We start from the raw sequence: 18,635 nt of genomic DNA on the forward strand, positions 1-18,635 counted from the left end.
TCGAGGATGGCAAACCAGGGACACTTACTTGCACTATGTCTGTATTCTTCATATATTTGATATCCATGGCCTCCTTCTTTCTAAAAACAACTTTTTAAATTATGCAAATGAGTCAGTAGGGCTCTGGGAGTGTTACCAGAGCAGCTCCACATACTCTGCAGGAACCAATGTGGCAGAGGGGGAGACAGTGTAACAGTCTGCGAAGCTGGTAACGTCCCCCAGAGATCTTCTGGCTCATTAACCTAATTTTAAAATTTGACTTTAGAAGGAAAGAGACCATGGAAAACGATTAATAAGTGTCCCTGGTTTATCATGCTTTATTTGGTAGATTTCCTAAAAAGTTGTTGGGTTCTTGACTGATCAACTGTTTGTGTAAGGTGAGATGGAGCTGATATACAGACACTGCTTGAAGGCAGGGAAAAGAATAAGATGCAAACATATTCCTTTATTGGAGTACTGTATATACTGGCGTATAAGACTACTTTTTAACCCCTTAAAATAATGGCTACAGTGGGGGGTCGTCTTATACGCCGGATATACGGGGGCCGCACTGTGTGAGGTGTTTTTTTTTCCCCGTCAGCGTGTAGAGAGCCGCTTCCTGGGACCGCCGCGCATGCGCGGCAGTCCGCCTCTCACAGTCATTAGAAGAGGCTTAGTACGTGCTGACAGGGTGGCGCGCTGTATGCTAATGCAGCCGCCCTGTCACAGCGGTTGGCGTCACAGAGCTGGGGGTCACAGGCGGCACTTACAGAAGCATGTCGGATCTTCATTAATATCGCAGCTTACAGTTATGATCACCAGGCACTTGCTCTCTTGTTTGTTTTGCAAAGTTTTAAGCAGACTTTTTTTTATTTGGGAGAGGGGTAGTCTTATACAGTGAGTATATACCAAATTCTATATTTTTAGGGCAGAAGTTGGGGGTCGTCTTATACGCCCAGTCGTCTTATACGCCGGCATATACGGTATATTGAATTTACTATTATCTGCTCTTTTGATTTGCAAATTTGTATGCTTTAACCTCTTAACGCATCATGACGTAACAGTCATTCAGCAAAGTGTGTTAAAGATCTAGCGCAAAATACAACTGTATTTCAGGATATGGTAGGAAGGATCAAACCCCTTAGGTTTTGGAGTACCCTAGGCCTAGAGAGTTTAAAAATACAGTAAATAACATCCAAACATTTCTATATCAAAATTTAAAGATCCTTCTTTCCGACAGTGAGCCCCAGAAAATACTGCTTAAATGTCCGAAACACCACTTTTCGGACATTGTTATTAAAAGTGTTCCAAAGGACGTATAGTCCCTGAAATGGTAGCACTGAAAATTCCTCGTCCCGCCAAAAAAACGATGCTTTACACAGCTGCTATACCAGTTATTGGTATCTGAATACGAAAAAGACGTAAAATCCAGCATTCAGCTCACCTTCCAGTTGATTAGCCTCCTGCGCTCGGCTCACATAAAAGCTCCATGGACTCCAGCCACATATTATGGTATGTTTATTCTCAAAACCACCCAACCGTTGGGTATGAACTTGAGGCAACATTTAATTCTGTGCTATGAATATTGTGGTACAGACTAGAATCCGGGAAAGTTCACATATTGTAAACATTGGTAGATAATTATAGTGTTCAACGTAGCTCTAAGGTGTCACCAGTAATTACTAACAAAAATATCTCTAAACTATGGATGATGGTTGTTTGGAAACAGTTTGGCAAGCAATTATTTTTGTTTATTTAAAAAGTTTTTGTCCGAAATTTTTCTCACAAGTATTTACCTTGATATATCCTAGCTCGAAGCTTGTTCACTATATATTTAATATATATAATCCTAATTCATGCCATATGCGCATATATACCGTATGTACTCGAGTATAAGCCGAGGCCCCTAATATTACCACAAAAAAAAAAAAGGAAAAACCTATTGACTGGAGTATAAGCTGAGGGTGGGAAATGCATTGGTCACAGCCTCCCCAGTGTATATAGCCTGCCAGACCCTGCCCCAGTGTATATAGCCTGCCAGACTCTGCCCCAGTGTATATAGCCTGCCAGACCCTGCCCCAGTGTATATAGCCTGCCAGACCCTGCCCCAGTGTATATATCCGCCTGCACCGCCCCCCTCTTCCCTGCATATAATAATATAATGAATTCCCTACATAATGAAACCTATATAAATTTGGTATCTTTGTGATCAAACCGACCCAAAGAATAAATGGAATTTGGCATTTGGAGCACACATTGGGGCAGATTTACTTACCCGGTCCTTTCGCGATCCAGCGGCGCGTTCTCTGCACTGGATTCGGGTCCGGCCGGGATTCATCAAAGCAGTTCCTCCGACGTCCACCAAGTGGCGCTGCTGCGCTGAAGTCCGCTGGAATGCCTCGAAATACACCGGCCTATACCTAGTGAAGGTGAGTGAAATTTTCGCGACACAATTTTTTTTTAAGTGCGGCGGTTTTTCCGAATACGTCGGGTTTTCGTTCGGCCACGCCCCCCGATTTCCGTCGCGTGCATAGCGGCGCCGATGCGCCAAATTCCGATCGCGTGCGCCAAAAACCCGGGGCAATTCAGGTACAATCGGCGCAAATCGGAAATATTCGGGTAACACGTCGGGAAACGCAAATCGGGCCTTTAGTAAATGACCCCCATTGAATGCTGCAAATACAGAGCTCAAAAGAAAGGGCGCAAATATGTTTCACTGCATTTGGAATTCTTTTTCCTGCTTCCCAGTAAATGGTATGGAATATTAAACAGGATTTCCCACAAAACAAGTTGGGCCTTATCCTGATTTGCTGATCAGTGGAGGTCTCGGAGGTGAGGAGCCCTCATCCCCTCTTACTTGCAGCTGTATGCGTGGTAAGAGAAGAAAGTTGATTTTATGGGGCTGTGAGGTAAAAATCTTTATCTAAAAGAAGGGTGGCATTTTGTTAATAGAGCATTTTGGAACCTGTGACTACCTGTATTTGTGAAAAATGTGGTGACATGTCCCCTGTAAATATATTGCTACAAAGGTGTTTCATTGTAAAAATATATTCCACTAACTAAGGCTACATTCACACTACCGTATGGAGGACGTATATACAGCCGATTTACGTCCTCCATTGACGACAATGGGCGCACGGCGCCCTACGGGAGCGGTACGGTGCAGCACACGTGCGGCACCGTACCGCTCCGTACCTGGGAAAAAGCTAGGACATGTCCTATCTTTTCCCGTAATACGGCGGCGTGCGCCATGTATCTCTATGGAGAGGGGCGGGGGTGAGCTGCGCTCACCTCCTCTCCCTGTGCACTGCCGTTGCACGGTACGGTACGGGCGGGCAACGGCAGTGTGAATATAGCCTAACATATTAATCAGTACAGCAATAAGGGTCACCTCAACTTGTTTGTTACTTGATTTAGTCAAGTTAGTATATTGTAATGTGTAAAACAATGTACATAAAAAAAAAAAATTGTTCCCTGATTACCAACCATCATGACTCGGCAAAAACCGCCCAATTTAACAAACATTGGCCATGGCAGCGCCTACCTGAGCCAGTGTTTGGTTACGTGGCAGAGCTTGATGGTGTACTAAACAAATACATCTACCCTACATTATCTATTTTTGTAAGTTTTGCCAGTAGCCTTAGTCAGCGTGAGGAGGAAGCCGGTAGACGTCATTCCCTTGGCTCACCTACATTCTTGTGCACAGGTTGCATACAGTATGTACATCACATGTAATTTTGCTATATGCCTATTTTCCTCAACCCCTAAGTCTTTGTTTTCTCATGTTATATCAGAATAAATACACTTTCAGATTATTGCAATAGACCTCCCTTGCTCTATTGCCTATTATTTGGGTTGCCTACTGTCTTTTTTTAAAATTATTATTATTATTATTATTATTATGTTTACATTAGGTAGCAATATATTTTAGATGGCATGTAGTATGGTTTCCAACCACCCTTATAACATTCACCATCCACAGTTATATAAATCTGACCTTGGATTAGCCTTGAAGCCTATATCATTTTGTTTAAAGAGGACCTGTCACCCCCCCCCCCTCCTCCCAAAAAAAAAAAATGCCCCCACCAAATATGTCCTCCCTAATCCTGTCCCCAGCCCTTTGCATAAATTTTAATAAAAATAGAATAAATATAAAGTTATTTTGCAAAGTTGGTTTTAACTGATCCGACCTCTTACCAAATAAGAGGTCCGATGCTCGTATCCTTTCCCCTGGCAGTCGGTCGCATTCATGAGGGGGCCGGCCGCCACACCCACTCCACGCCCCTATCAGTCGGGGACTTGTAAGAATAGCCGTCAGCAGTGCATATATTGCACAATCGCTGCCGTCTCTCTGCAATGTGGTGCAAAGACAGCACCGGCCGCGCTGCGTTTATTCGCAGCACCTGCCGAACATTCAACCGGCACTGTGAACAAGCACAGCGCGACGCAGCCGCTGTCAGTTCGGCGCGGATGGTGCTGTCAGTGCGCCACATCGCAGAGAGCCAGCAGTAATTGCGCAATATATGCGCTTACAGGTCTCCGACTGATAAGGGCATGGGGGGGGGGGGGGGGGTCGGCTGGCCCCCTCCTAAATACTGCCGACTGCCAGCGGGCAGAATACAAGGATCTGACCTCTTATTTGGTAAGAGGACGGATCAGTTAAAACAAACTTTGTAAACATAAATTTTAATAAAAATGGAATAAATATAAAGGGGCTGGGGACAGGATCAGGGGGGCATATTTGGTGGGGGTATTTTGGGGGGCTGACAGGTCCTCTTAGAATATAGTATATTTAATCACTACCCTCTTACATGTATTTCTTTATAATGTTTCCCGCCTTTGTTCTATGTTCTCTAAATGCATTTAAATGCAAAGGTTTCACTCTAAAAGTTAACCTGTGCCTGTCACCAGCTGATCTCTCAAGTCCTGTTTCAATACAGTTGTCTCACTTACACTAAGTTCTGCAAGTGCTCGAGTGTCTGGAGATCCTCATCTATAAACCATGTACTCCTTTCCAGATACATTTCTCTGACTTTTAAATGCACATATATATATACCATATATACTCGAGTATAAACCTAGTTTTATACTCGAGTGCTGAAAACCCAAACTCGGCTTATACTCGAGTAAAAAAAATATAGGTTTTACCAGGTTTTTGTGGTAAAATTAGGTGGGTCGGCTTATAATTGAGTATATACGGTATATTAAAAAAAATATGTTTTTGGCCACTTCAACAAGAAACTATAAGTTGCATTCCCTATTTTTTTTTTTTTTTTTTTTTTTTTTAATTTGTAAGATTTATAGTAATAATAAATCTGTATATAGCGGCGCCATACTATTTTGCAGCGCTCCACAGACACAAATTAAACATGCAATTGGAAATCGCCCCCCAAATCCTTTGAAGGATATTGGCCTAACAAACACATACTTGTGCCTCTTGCCACAAAAAGTAGTCCCTATGGTTACATAGCCCATATTTTTACCCATAAACCAACATTCCTTTATAGCTGCCTAATTACCTGGTAATTACTGAATCATTGCCTAACCAATACTTGTGTATATGACTTGTGGCCTTAACTGGATTGTTGTTGTTGTAGGCTAATACATCTACTGGTTGTCCTTTTCGTGCAGGAAAAAAAAAGAGCGAAAACAATGCGCTGTATAAATAAAGAAATTATTATTATTTTTATTAAACAAAAATTCTTAGAATTTAAAAAAAATAAATTAACTGATAAAATAATGACTCTATAACTGTACAATTCCCTGGCTCGGAATTGACAGAACAGATTTCTAGCTGAAGCAATGTGTTTATCGCTGTAGCTTATGGATGCTCTTGTGTAACAGGTTAACCGATGACACAAAGCGATTACATGTGCATCAAGTGTCTGTGAGGTACAGATTATCAGGCTGAGATAAGCAAGTCAAGCAAGCAGGTTACTTGATGCCCATCAACCTCGCTCTTTGTGGAGATGCCTGATCAAGTAACTATCTTTTGTTACAGACGCCACGAAAATAATTAAATAAATTTGATACAGTAGGCCATTCCATTCTGACCCGAAGCTGCAGAAATTAGGATTCGTCTCATTATTTATTCAGATGCCGACGGCTGCACTTTGTGACTCGACCCACTAGGTATTTTTCCACTGTTGTAGGACGTCAAAGCTTTCATTCTCAAATAACATGGTAAAGATTAGGGGTGTGAAAACGGACAAGGGTTGGAAGCCTAGAAACCACTGGATGGTGAAACGAGCTCTGAGCAAACTTTTCTTTCTGACATTTGCCTCTGCAGGTCGCACTACTCGCGGGGTTGCCCCACCAAAGACACTTAACCCATGTCCTTTGCATTAGAGAAAAGTGTCGGATTGCTCAGGAGCACAGAGCCTGAAAGTCTCTTTGAATGTGTGGGTTGAATGAAATGCCAGTGCACGTGCATGACCAACACAGTCATCCTGGCAACTCTATACTTGAACAATCTCCAGCAGCCCCATAGCAATAATTAGAGGGCTAGTAATGCATGTGCATTGGTGCTACATTCATAACTGTGCTCTATCCTGTAGGTCACACTGGTTGACCCCTTTGGCTGACTTGCTCAAAAAGGCATATATGCATTATTGATCTTAATTATTTACGAAGGGCAAAGTTACTATTACAAGATGGTAATAGGTAGATATTCAGTTTTCCCTTTTTAGACAGCCAAACTGCCACATACATAGCAGGCTTTGTAAAAAAAAAAAAGAAGAAAAAATGCAATTATATATATATATATACAGGATGTAACAAAATAGTTGGGATGGTGGGATAGCTAATGAAATGCACATTGGATCAAAAAAACGAAAGATATATCTGTGAAATATTTTTCAAAAATCTACTCGATGATGCCAAACTCAGCCTCCTTCCCCTACCACTTGGGAGTGGGATGGGGTTAACTTAACCAGGGTCGTAACTAGGAGAGCAGACTTCTGAATGAAGCCCCCTTTACCAGGCAGTCTTCTTATTCCATGGAGGTTGAGGGCACATATCTTTCCCAGTAACTGCAGACCACCTGGGGGAAGTATATGGCAGGAAACTAGAAATGAGAGAATCCTAATCCTACCGTATCCCCCTCGACATTTCTCAATTCCCGACTCAAAACCCACCATTTTTATATTGCTGATTACATAGATTCAAGTAATTCTAATGACATAAGGCACTGTAATCAACTGAAAAAATGTATTGTATTTTCACCCCCGGAGTGAGTTGGGGGGGGGGGGGGGGTGTAATTTTTGTATGTAGAAACTACATTCCATGTAACCCAGGACCCTCCATGAGACCCCTTGCCTCTCACACATCTTAAAGGGGTTTTCCCATAAACAAAAGTTAGGGCCTAACTTGCTGATCAGTAGGGGATCCCTTGTCGCGCCGTCAGACTAATGGAACAGATGGCCGCACATGACCATTCTGTTCTTTTAATCTGTATGGAGCTGACGGAAATTGCCGAGCGCCGCTAATCAGCTGACTTTTCGTTGCCTAAAAAGTTTAAATATCAAATAGCTTTTAGAAAAATATTTTATATACAGGCGGTCTCCTACTTAAGGACACCCGACTTACAGACGAACCCTAGTTAATGACGGACATCTCTGCCCACTGTGACTTTTGGTGAAGCTCTCTTAATGCTTACGTAGGTTTGTTGAATTTGTTTGTAATTCGGAACTGTATATTTTATAACTGTAACCCCAGCCAGAAATGTATTTTTGTCTCTGTGACAATTGGATTTTAAAAATGTTTGGCTTTCATAAGAAACTGGATTAACAATAAAACTTCTACAGTTGATCATTATAGCCAAGGGGCTATAGTACACTAAATTACGAAATCCTGAGGTCTGTTTATAACTAGTCGTCTGTAATTTGGGCATTCCCCTACTTAAGAGTACCACACCCAACTTACAGACCCCTATTTACAAAAGGACCTCAGGATTTGGTAATTTAGTGTACTATAGTTTCTGTCTGAGTGTCTTTTTGTTTCTGTCATTGACTGCCTCTGACTCTGACTGTCGGTGTCTCTGTCTCCTTTTGTCATTGACTGCTTCTGTCTGTCTCTTATTCTCGTTTTCTGTGTCTCTCTGACTGTCCATCTCTGACTTTGTCAATGTGAAGATTTAACAGAGCTCAAGTTTCATTTTCCCACAGCTGTTTATAAAATTACAGATCATCTCTGGTTTCCATGGGCAACTGGCACAATTTTACCTAAGACCTTTCTGATAAATCTCCCTCTATCTCTGTATCCATATTAGCTCACACATAAGCTGCCTTATACGCATTGCTTATAGTAACCAATCAAAGTTCAGAGCTCACGTTAATGACATGTGGCAAAATAGCAACCCATCTAACTGCCACAGCAGCAGACAATGGCTTCTGTATGTGGTGGTTTAAGAAGTGTATTTTGGAAAGTGCGGGGTAAAAAGTTTGGCTCAAAACCTAGTCTATGACATTCCCAGAGTAACAGAGAGACTGCAAAATTTGGTGATTGTAAATGTGACCGTGCAGATTCCTTTAGCTGACATACACATACACTCAGCTTTATATATTAGATATATATTTATTTATTTATTGTACCAGGTAAAAAATAGGTGTCCTAAAGAAATTCATTTTAGAATGTCTTTACATGATATAAAAATAATGTGATGTAATTTGTCTTTTCAGACTGCCTTGGATCCACTATATTCTCTCCCATCAAGGCTGATATTACTGGCAACATAACGGTAACTTTTTTTCTCTTTCATAATAATTATTATTTTGATAAGGGTTTTCTGGGTTGAGCAAAAAAATTGCTCCAATAAAGGAAAATGTAAGAATACACTTTATCTGCCAGTCCAACACTGATCTCTGTTCACTTTGCTCCAGTGATCATCCTCTTGTTTGTAGCCAATTATTGTCCTCAACAGTCAATAATATGACACTACCGAGGCCTGAAACTGTCTGCGAAGATCATGGGAATATATGGCTTAGTCCCCAGTTGTTTCCACCACTTGTAACACCTGATTAAATGGAACCTGTCAGGCACATCAAGCACCCCCCAACCCCAAACCAAAGTTCCTATCTGTTTATGAAGCCACCACTCTGCATTGATTAAGATGTTGCAGGACAGACATATAAACAAACCCCTCCCCCTTTTTTCATTTATACCAGGGGTCAGGAACCTTTTTGGCTGAGAGAGCCATAAGCGCCATATATTTTAAAATATAATTCTGCGAGAGCCGTACAATATGCTTAAAGGGACACTGACAGAACAATGGCTCCAGCAGTCATTAGTACAGCAAGGAGTGTTCCTCCCCCCCCCCCCCCCGTACTAAGCTTCCACTGGACCAAAACAATTGTAATTCCCTGTAAAATAAAAAATAGATAATTTACATTCGAGCTTGTTCCAATACAGACGCCAACCGCTGCAGAACATCCCCATACAGACGCCAACCGCTGCAGAACATCCCCATACATTAGCCAACCGCTGCAGAACATCCCCATACAGACGCCAACCAATGCAGAACATCCCTATACAGACGCCAACCAATGCAGAACATCCCTATACAGACGCCAACCGCTGCAGAACATCCTTATACAGACGCCAACCAATGCAGAACATCCCTATACAGACGCCAACCAATGCAGAACATCCCTATACAGACGCCAACCGCTGCAGAACATCCCCATACAGACGCCAACCGCTGCAGAACATCCCCATACATTAGCCAACCGCTGCAGAACATCCCCATACAGACGCCAACCAATGCAGAACATCCCTATACAGACGCCAACCAATGCAGAACATCCCTATACAGACGCCAACCGCTGCAGAACATCCTTATACAGACGCCAACCGCTGCAGAACATCCCTATACAGACGCCAACCAATGCACAACATCCCTATACAGACGCCAACCGCTGCAGAACATCCTTATACAGACGCCAACCAATGCAGAACATCCCTATACAGACGCCAACCAATGCAGAACATCCCTATACAGACGCCAACCAATGCAGAACATCCTTATACAGATGCCAACCAATGCAGAACATCCCTATACAGACGCCAACCAATGCAGAACATCCCTATACAGACGCCAACCGCTGCAGAACATCCCTATACAGACGCCAACCAATGCAGAACATCCCTATACAGACGCCAACCAATGCAGAACATCCCTATACAGATGCCAACCAATGCAGAACATCCCTATACAGACGCCAACCAATGCAGAACATCCTTATACAGATGCCAACCAATGCAGAACATCCCTATACAGACGCCAACCGCTGCAGAACATCCTTATACAGATGCCAACCAATGCAGAACATCCTTATACAGACGCCAACCAATGCAGAACATCCCTATACAGACGCCAACCAATGCAGAACATCCCTATACAGACGCCAACCGCTGCAGAACATCCCCATACAGACGCCAACCAATGCAGAACATCCCTATACAGACGCCAACATGTGTCTAAGCTGCTGCATAACCTCACATTAATGTAGAAATGCAGTGGTGGGGGAAGATATGTGAGGATGATGCAGGTATGAAGCTCTCAGGAGAGCTTCATAGCTGCACACAGGACACTAAGGGGTTAAGGCAGAGTGTGAGGAGACACTGGGGGGGAGGGAGCACTTATCTCTGGCTGATCCCTGGCTGCTGACTCCTTCTCCTTGGACTCCTTCTCCTTCATATCTCCGGAGTGTGCAGCTCTCTGGTCTCCTCTGTCTGAATCTCCCGCGCTGCTACATCCAGCCCCGGGATTGGCTGCAGGCAGACAGTCTCCTCCCCTCCCTCTCACACACGGAGGAGACTGCTGCAGGGAAGGAGAGAGAGGCGCCGCCCCTGAATTAACCCCGCGGACCCTGCGCTGCTCTGCAGAATACATCCAGGGGCATAACTACAGCCGGGGACACAACAGCCTGGTCTTGGCAGGCATATTAGCAGTTGCTGCGGCTGTAGTTAAGCCCCTGGATAGGAGCCCCGGCTGCGAGCCAGATGCGGCCATCAAAAGAGCCATATCTGGCTCGCGAGCCATAGGTTCCCGACCCCTGATTTATACGATCATTTCTAAAAAGTCTATAACCATGTATATTAACCACCCAGTAATAGCTACTGTCCAACCATGTCTCGTTGATACCCACTATATCATATTTGCGCTCCAACATTAAGAGTTCCTCCATTTTGTAAGTGAAGCTTCTGGCATTAGTGTACATACACTGGTGGCTGTCATGGCAACCGAAAGCTGCTCCCCAAGACAAAATGGCGGCGCATGCGCCAGACTTTGACAGCCACCGGCGGCAATCAAAGGGTTAACGCCAAACCTCACATCTGTATGACGAGTGCTCACCCTCTTCATACATCATTCACAGATATGACACGTCATACGTCAGTTACTGAAGTATGGAGTTTGCTCAGCCTGTGAGCCCTCTCCATACTCCAGTAACTGACATGTGACTTACTAAGAAGGGGTTAAAAAGGTTACAACATTTTATTAATTGCATATAAAAACTTCCATCAAAACTTTCTTCTCTTAACTTACCTTTGTATTAAGAAGATGGTGTCTTGCCGTTTACAGTTGTAAACCAAAAGTTTACTAAATGTGCAAATAAATATTTAAGTGCCCTATGCAAAAAATGTGTTGGCTTTTGTACAATTTGTTATGGTTTCTATTTTATGACGGCGTTCATAAAAATAGGTGAAGAAAATGGGCGTTTAACACTAACTTATTTTTTATTTTTACACAAGTAATTCCTCAAACAACCCATGTAAGTGGAGATGTGATCACTGTGTAGCTATAAGTGCAAAGGATGAAGTCATGGCATATACCAGTGAGCCGCCATCACGACTTATGATCAGAATATTCCCTTCGTTTATTGATGTAAATTACGTCTGCTTTAGTAATTATGATATAAAAGGAAGTTTTGTTTTTTGTTAGAAAATTCGTAATGTTTATGAAACAAACCCCACCAAGTTCAAAACATTGCAGCAAATTTTGGAAGGAGAAAAGGAAATGCATGGACCTCAGTGGCCAAAGGTCGGTGCAACTCTAGCTTTGATGTGGTTAAAAAGGTAAGATGTGGACAACTGTTTGCTATAAATCATATTTGTTCCGAATATACATGTATATTTTTTGTAAGTGAACACATAGAAAAGAGTTTTTGAAATATTCTGGGCTTCTTTAAAACAAATGGGAGAATTACTGCATTTAGCTGATAATAATAATAATAATCTTATATAGCGCCATCATATTCCGTAGCGCTTTACAAATCATGCAGATCTTGTTCCCTTAACAGAGGGCTGAAAGATTCCTGACGTTACAAGAATTTTACTAATGTATTCAGTCCAAGCATTTGTTGTGGTAGCATGCATATGAACCTCGTATAGCTCCTGCTTTATATACAGTGGCCTTAAAGGAAATCTACTATCAAAATTAAGCACGATTAACTGGGGACACTTACTTGTAGACCCAGGCACTGTGACTGTGGTAAATCTACTTATAATTGTTATCTATAGCGTCCTTCCTTCAGAAATCAACTTTGAAAATTCTGCTAATGAGCCAAAGAGGCTATAGACGTGTTGAAGAAGATCTCTTTGTTCTGGATTCATAGGTTGTTGTTGCACTGCTGCTGTATGTCTCAGTCTCGCCAAGAGAACCCCTAGCTCCCTCAGAACTTCAGAATGTAAAAGCCCGGAGGAATTCTGATAACGCCCCCATAGGCTTTCTGGCTCATTAGCATCATTTTAAAAGTTTATAATAATAATTCCTTTAATTATATACCGCACACAGATGACTCAGCGCTACACAGAGATTGCCAAATCGGTCCCTGTCCCCAATGGGGCTCACAATCTAATCGACCTACCATTATGTTTTGGAGTGTGGGAGGAAACCCACGCAAACACAGAGAGAACACAAACTCTTTACAGATGTTGACCCTGGTCCTCAGCGCTGCAAGGCTGTAATGCTAACCACTAAGCCACCGTGCCAGCCCACACTCTGCCGCGGACACTAGACTACACTGCGGGGGGCACTCTGCTGTGGATCATTAATTTTATTAACTCCATCAAAAATATCTTTATTGAACACTACAAAATCAAAGCTAATAAATCTTACTTTACTGTTTTACAGAGGTCTAAAGTTTATACAGGTATTATTACAAAGCATTTCTGATGGTGAAAGGGACGAACAAAACCCAAACCACATTAAGGTCAACATAACTAAGGCTTATGAGATAGCACTGAAAAAATACCATGGCTGGGTGGTACAGAAATTATTCCAGGTAAGTATCCTTACACTAATGTATATTTATTACTAAAGACAAGTTTAATAGTCATCTACCGTTAGATATACTGATGGTAGACTCCTATAAATTATCTATTTGTTCCAATTTCATGTACCCAAAGCAATTTTTACAACATTCTACAACAGCTGCATTGTGGAGAATGAGTTTTATAAAATATGCAATGATCCAGAGGCACTCTGGTGAGCTCCTATGCGGGCTGATTATTCACGCACCATGTATTTTAATTTTAGGGGGGGTTGGGGGAGTGGTAGGGGGGGGAATATCGATCAGACTTCCGGTGACGTCAGCCAGCCGTCTGCAAATCCTGCAGAGAATTTCCTTGCTTGCTGCCAGCTCTATAGCGGTGCCGCTGTGAAAGGAGAGTCTTGGCGCACATGTTTGAGACTTGCAGACTGCCTGTTGACGACACAGGCAGTCTGATCAATATTTGGGCGCCATTTGGCTAAAATGAAAAGACAAGGGCGGGAATAACTTATCAGCCCTCGGAGTGAGCACCACCGGCTCATTTGCATACTTTATACTTTATTTTTCCACAATGTAGCTCTTTTAGATTGTAATAAAAACTGGTTTGGGTACATGAAAGCAGAACAAATACGTAAGTAATAGCCGTCTACCATGAGCATATCTGATGTCCTTAGCAGGATGTTTATACACTTTGTTTTCACAAATGCCTTATTCCTGTTACATCGACAAGTACTGCTAGTAAACCGGAGAGGGGAAATAGTACATGAAATACCCTTCAGTGTTTTCCTGTATAGGTCCAAAACCGTTCTGGGTCCTGGCTAATGCGGACATATCTTGTCTATCTCCTCTTCTTTTGGCAAAAATGAAACTAAATCCGTTAATAAGCCTCAATCAAAGTATTGAAGGAAACCTAGACTATCCTTTAAAGATATTGTAGGATGGCTGCTGTGTCATATTTATTAGTAAAGGTCCCGCCATAAATGGCGGGGTGTCCATTTTGCCTTCTGTCTTAGTTTGGCTTTATACCAAAGCACAACAGATTATACTTTGTTATACAACAGTTCTCTGAAAACATGACTATTTTGGGGAGAATAATCAGAAGTGTCTGAGGTAAAATTGCTGTAGTTGCCCATGGAAACCAATCACAGCTTAGCTTTAGTGGGATAATAAATGCTGAACTTTAGAAGAGAGCTGTTACTCAGCATCTAGGCTGGCAATTTTACTGAACAAACCAGGTTCCCTTAAAGTGGTTGTCCGAGACTAACCAAAAATAGTGTGGTTGCCTGGGATGTCCCGTGCTGTGGTCTCTCTGTGCTATGCCCCAGTTTGATTACAGGGGCAGGAAGCTTCCTGCCGGCCAGGCACGTCCACCTCTCACCATGTCTCCACGTTGGTGTCGGGTGGGTGGGCCGGAAGCTGGAAGAGCGAAGCTTCCTTGCCCCTGTAAACCAACAGGGGCATGGTACAGAGAGACCACAGCGAGGGTACACATTTATTATTTTTATGCAGTCCTGGCCACCTCACTATTTTTGGTTAGTCTCACACAACCCCTTTAGTTCCTTGACTTGAGAGGGTTGGGTGGAGTTTGGTGCTTGCAGTGTGCCACATTTTTTGTCCACCTCAAGGTGCTATAAACATTTATGAAACTATAATGTCTAAGTTTACACTGTCTAAAGCATAAGCAGTATTAGTAAAATCTGTCTCAATATTTTAATCCCAATGATTTGGTTGGACTTTTGTGAGTACCTTCTGTAGTCATTTCCCTGAAAAATCTGTGTTTAGTATTCTGTTTTACAGATAATCATTTGGGTTTTGCATAATATTACAGAAGCGGTTAATTCTCAACTTTGTTCTACAATTCAGTTTTTGTTCTGGCCTTGGGGAATGTGTTGGGAAGGTCTCTATTTTTTCATTCAGTGACATTTTGTTTTTTGTTGCTCAGGCTGCACTATGTGCTGCTCCTTATAAAGATGACTTCCTCAAGGCCCTTTCCAAAGGACAAAACGTGAAAGAAGAAGAGTGCATAGAGAAAATCCGTCAGTTCCTGGTTAACTACACCGCCACGATTGAATCTATATATATAATGTACAACAAGATGAATGCAGAGCTGGATTACAAAGCCTAACTACATCCTAATCTTACAGACATAACACACTTACTGCTTTTGGCTACAACTCAGGACATGACCTCTTTTATTCTGACTTCAGGAGACTTTCTTGGATACTTTGAATTTCCATATATCAACATAATGTTTATACTAAATTGACCTATCATAACTATACAGCCTATAAATTAGATTCCCACCCAACATTTTACATTGATCAGATATCTGTAAATTAGGTATTCTGATTTTTTTCTGTGACTGACATGGACCCAGCCTGACTGATCCTACTGACTATAATATGGCCCACCAGGTTGCTGTGATGGTGACATTTTGCAGCATGCGGTATGATTGCGTCTGTGAATTTTGTGTCATTCCAAAAAACATGAACAACATGACAACCTGTCCACTTTTGAAGGGGGTTGTCCACTTTCAGCAAAGAATTGCTATTGTTTGTGTAATGAAAAGTTAGAATAGAAATATGTCCGTGGTCTTGTGATGGACATGCAGGTGCATGAGGCATATGATACTAACTGCTCCTGCACCTGCTGTCCATGACAAGACCATAGATCGATATTTATCCACTTGAAGTAAACAATGAAGCACTCTATAGCATGACAGCAAGCAGAGATCTGGAAAATAGCGAGGAATTTATACGGAAAGTATACCTTTTCCTTACACAAACCATATGAAATATTTGCTGAAAGTGGACAAACCCTTTAACATGGACAGTCAGTCAATCACTGGCACATAACCACATGGGGCCCTTTTAGCTGGTCAATAAGTATTTGTTTTTAGGGCTATCTTCTTACTAACCATATTTTTAAAAACATTTTGAATCCTCTTTTAATGGCACAGCTGTGCAGTGGTCAGCAAAAAGCATGACCACATTGGTTGTGTCCAATATCTTAGCATGTTCAATGAATACCCTACCAATATCTACAATACCTGTTGATTGTCAATTTCCATTTCAAAGAAACCAAATTACCAAGCTATTTCTCTTCTGTCCTTGCTGATATATGGTACATTTAAGATTTAGGTGATGTCACTGACAGATCTAACCTGGTCATCTGATGCTATTCCTCATTGTGGTTTGAGGGCCCAGAATTCTTCATATAATGTGACAGTGTTTAATGGAGTGATGTTCTAAGCTCTTAGATCAGTGTTAGTTGATCTTTGAAGAATTCTGTTACTCCACCTGGAAATATATGAATATATTGACAATTTGGTGTTATTTCCTTTGTTACTTTCCAAACAGTGCTGCCATTACTAGGCTGTGTAGAGATTTAGTTAATGGAAGTGGTAACGCTTAGTTGTCAGGTTATTTATACATTTCTAGGAGGAATTACAGAAAAAAGGATGTTCTATCATTATTTTGTTTAGCCTTCAGAAGTAGAACTAGGTTGTTTCTTTCATTTTTGGAGATAGAATCTGTTGATTAAAGGAGTTCCCCTTTTTTGTAAATGAATATTAATTCTTGAATAATGAATAATATATTTTATGCTAAATCTGCCATTTTCTAGGTCTTTGCTTACTACAAGTGGATGAAACCATGAATTGTCTATGGACCTTTAACAGTATGCAGTGTACACAAGTATATAGCTTGTTCGGTGTTCTCTTTAGTAATGAACTGTACACATATATGATCATGACCGGTTTGCAGATCCTTGCTGTAAGCAACAATGCTTTCACTCATTGACTCCAAGCATTCTGTAGAGAAACACTAATTATAGGACCCTTTTTACCAAAAGTGTGCAAGACATAATGCCCTTTATTAGTCCGAGCAACCAATCAGAATGCACCTATCATTTTTTTTGGAACTATGATAAGAAAACCTGCACCATGATTGGCTGCTCTAGGCAACAAGACAAAGACAGTATCATTTACACAGTTTTGATTTATATGCCAGTTGTATATGAAAATGTTGCTTAAAGGGGAATTCTCATCTGGGCTTTCACATTTCATTTAATTCATCTGCATATACATACAATTCTCCAATTGGAAGTTATTAAACAAAATAATAATTTCTTTATTTATATAGCGCCTACAGATTACGCAGAGCTTGCCAAATCAGTCCCTGTCCCCGAGGGTGCACAATGTAATCATCCTACCGGTGCGTATGGGAGGAAACCCAAACAAATACTGATAGAACATACAAACTATTTGTAGATGTTGACCTGGGTGGGACCTGAACCCAGGATGTTCCTTTGTGAAGATTTCCCATAAATGTAGTCATACAGTTGTTTAGAAGTGAGATTGTTGTCTTTGGATATGACCACCTCGGGTGGAAAGATTTGTGCTAAGAAACAAAATGGCCAGAAGTTACTGTATTTCCCATTTCTGTAAGATAGGACTCAATAAAGCTTGTCTGGCTGCTGCTACGAGAGCTGAGCTGGTCGTATCCAAGGACTTCTATTTAGTTTCTAAGGGGCAACATGGCCACATTTATGGAAAATTATCTTGACACAGGAATTTTTTTTTAATAACCTGCAATGGGATAAATGTATGTATATGGCATATTAATTAAAATAAATGTGAATGCTTAGATGGGAATAACCCTTTAACTTATACATGTCACTGGATTTCTTTGGAAAACTTGCAATTATTGCCTCAAATGAGTATAATTGATTGCTAGGAATCTGTGCACACTTCTGGCAGTGTGCAGAAATGACTTCAGTGTTATGTTATTATATAGCTATGTGTCCTTTAGCATTCATGAGCTGCATAGAGGACAGCATGAACATGATGAAAGAATGTCCGAACATTTTGGTCAATTTAACCGCTTCCATTTGGCTAGGATTGTACCAGAAGAAGCAATGTAACAGGACCTCATAGCATAGCCATGTAAATGAGAAGGAAATTTTGTAACATTTAAAGAATCTCTTGTGTTATGTGTTACTCCTCAAACATGCGCTACTTTGCTGCACTGTGGACCAGATTGGAAGTTATGAGCAAATGGTTTTACACATATTCATCAATTACATTGCAGCACAAATAAAATGTAAACTGCGAAGTCATTGGTTCCTTTGGTATCTTATGTTTTCTGAGCTTTTGGTGGATATTTGTACAGTATACAGTTTCTCTGGCGATTTTTTTTTTTTTTTTCTTTCCCCATTACCTTCATTGCAACCAAATGTGTGTTTTTAACATATTGGAAATCAAGCTCGGGGTATGGTTTAGGTTGAGGTTTCCACCTAGCAATTTAACATTCTGCGAATGACCTTCGATTAAAGTCTGAAACCTTTCAGTGCCTTATATTCCTTAAAATGTCACTACCCATGGAG

At 41.4% G+C, this 18,635-nt stretch overlaps 1 protein-coding gene across 1 annotated transcript in view; it reads left to right on the forward strand.

Moving 5' to 3' along the window:
• Positions 1–18,368, forward strand: part of GLTP (glycolipid transfer protein) — a 28,156-nt gene extending 9,788 nt beyond the window's left edge. The window contains exons 2-5 of the mRNA XM_072147279.1: positions 8,658–8,716; positions 11,921–12,054; positions 13,112–13,262; positions 15,193–18,368. Of these exons, the coding sequence (XP_072003380.1) occupies positions 8,658–8,716; positions 11,921–12,054; positions 13,112–13,262; positions 15,193–15,375 (527 nt within the window). The 3' untranslated portion in view covers positions 15,376–18,368. The remainder of the gene's footprint in view (positions 1–8,657; positions 8,717–11,920; positions 12,055–13,111; positions 13,263–15,192) is intronic.
• Positions 18,369–18,635: the final 267 nt, after the last annotated feature.

The sequence above is a fragment of the Engystomops pustulosus genome, chromosome 1, assembly GCF_040894005.1.
Source record: "Engystomops pustulosus chromosome 1, aEngPut4.maternal, whole genome shotgun sequence".
In the NCBI taxonomy this organism is placed as follows: domain Eukaryota; kingdom Metazoa; phylum Chordata; class Amphibia; order Anura; family Leptodactylidae; genus Engystomops; species Engystomops pustulosus.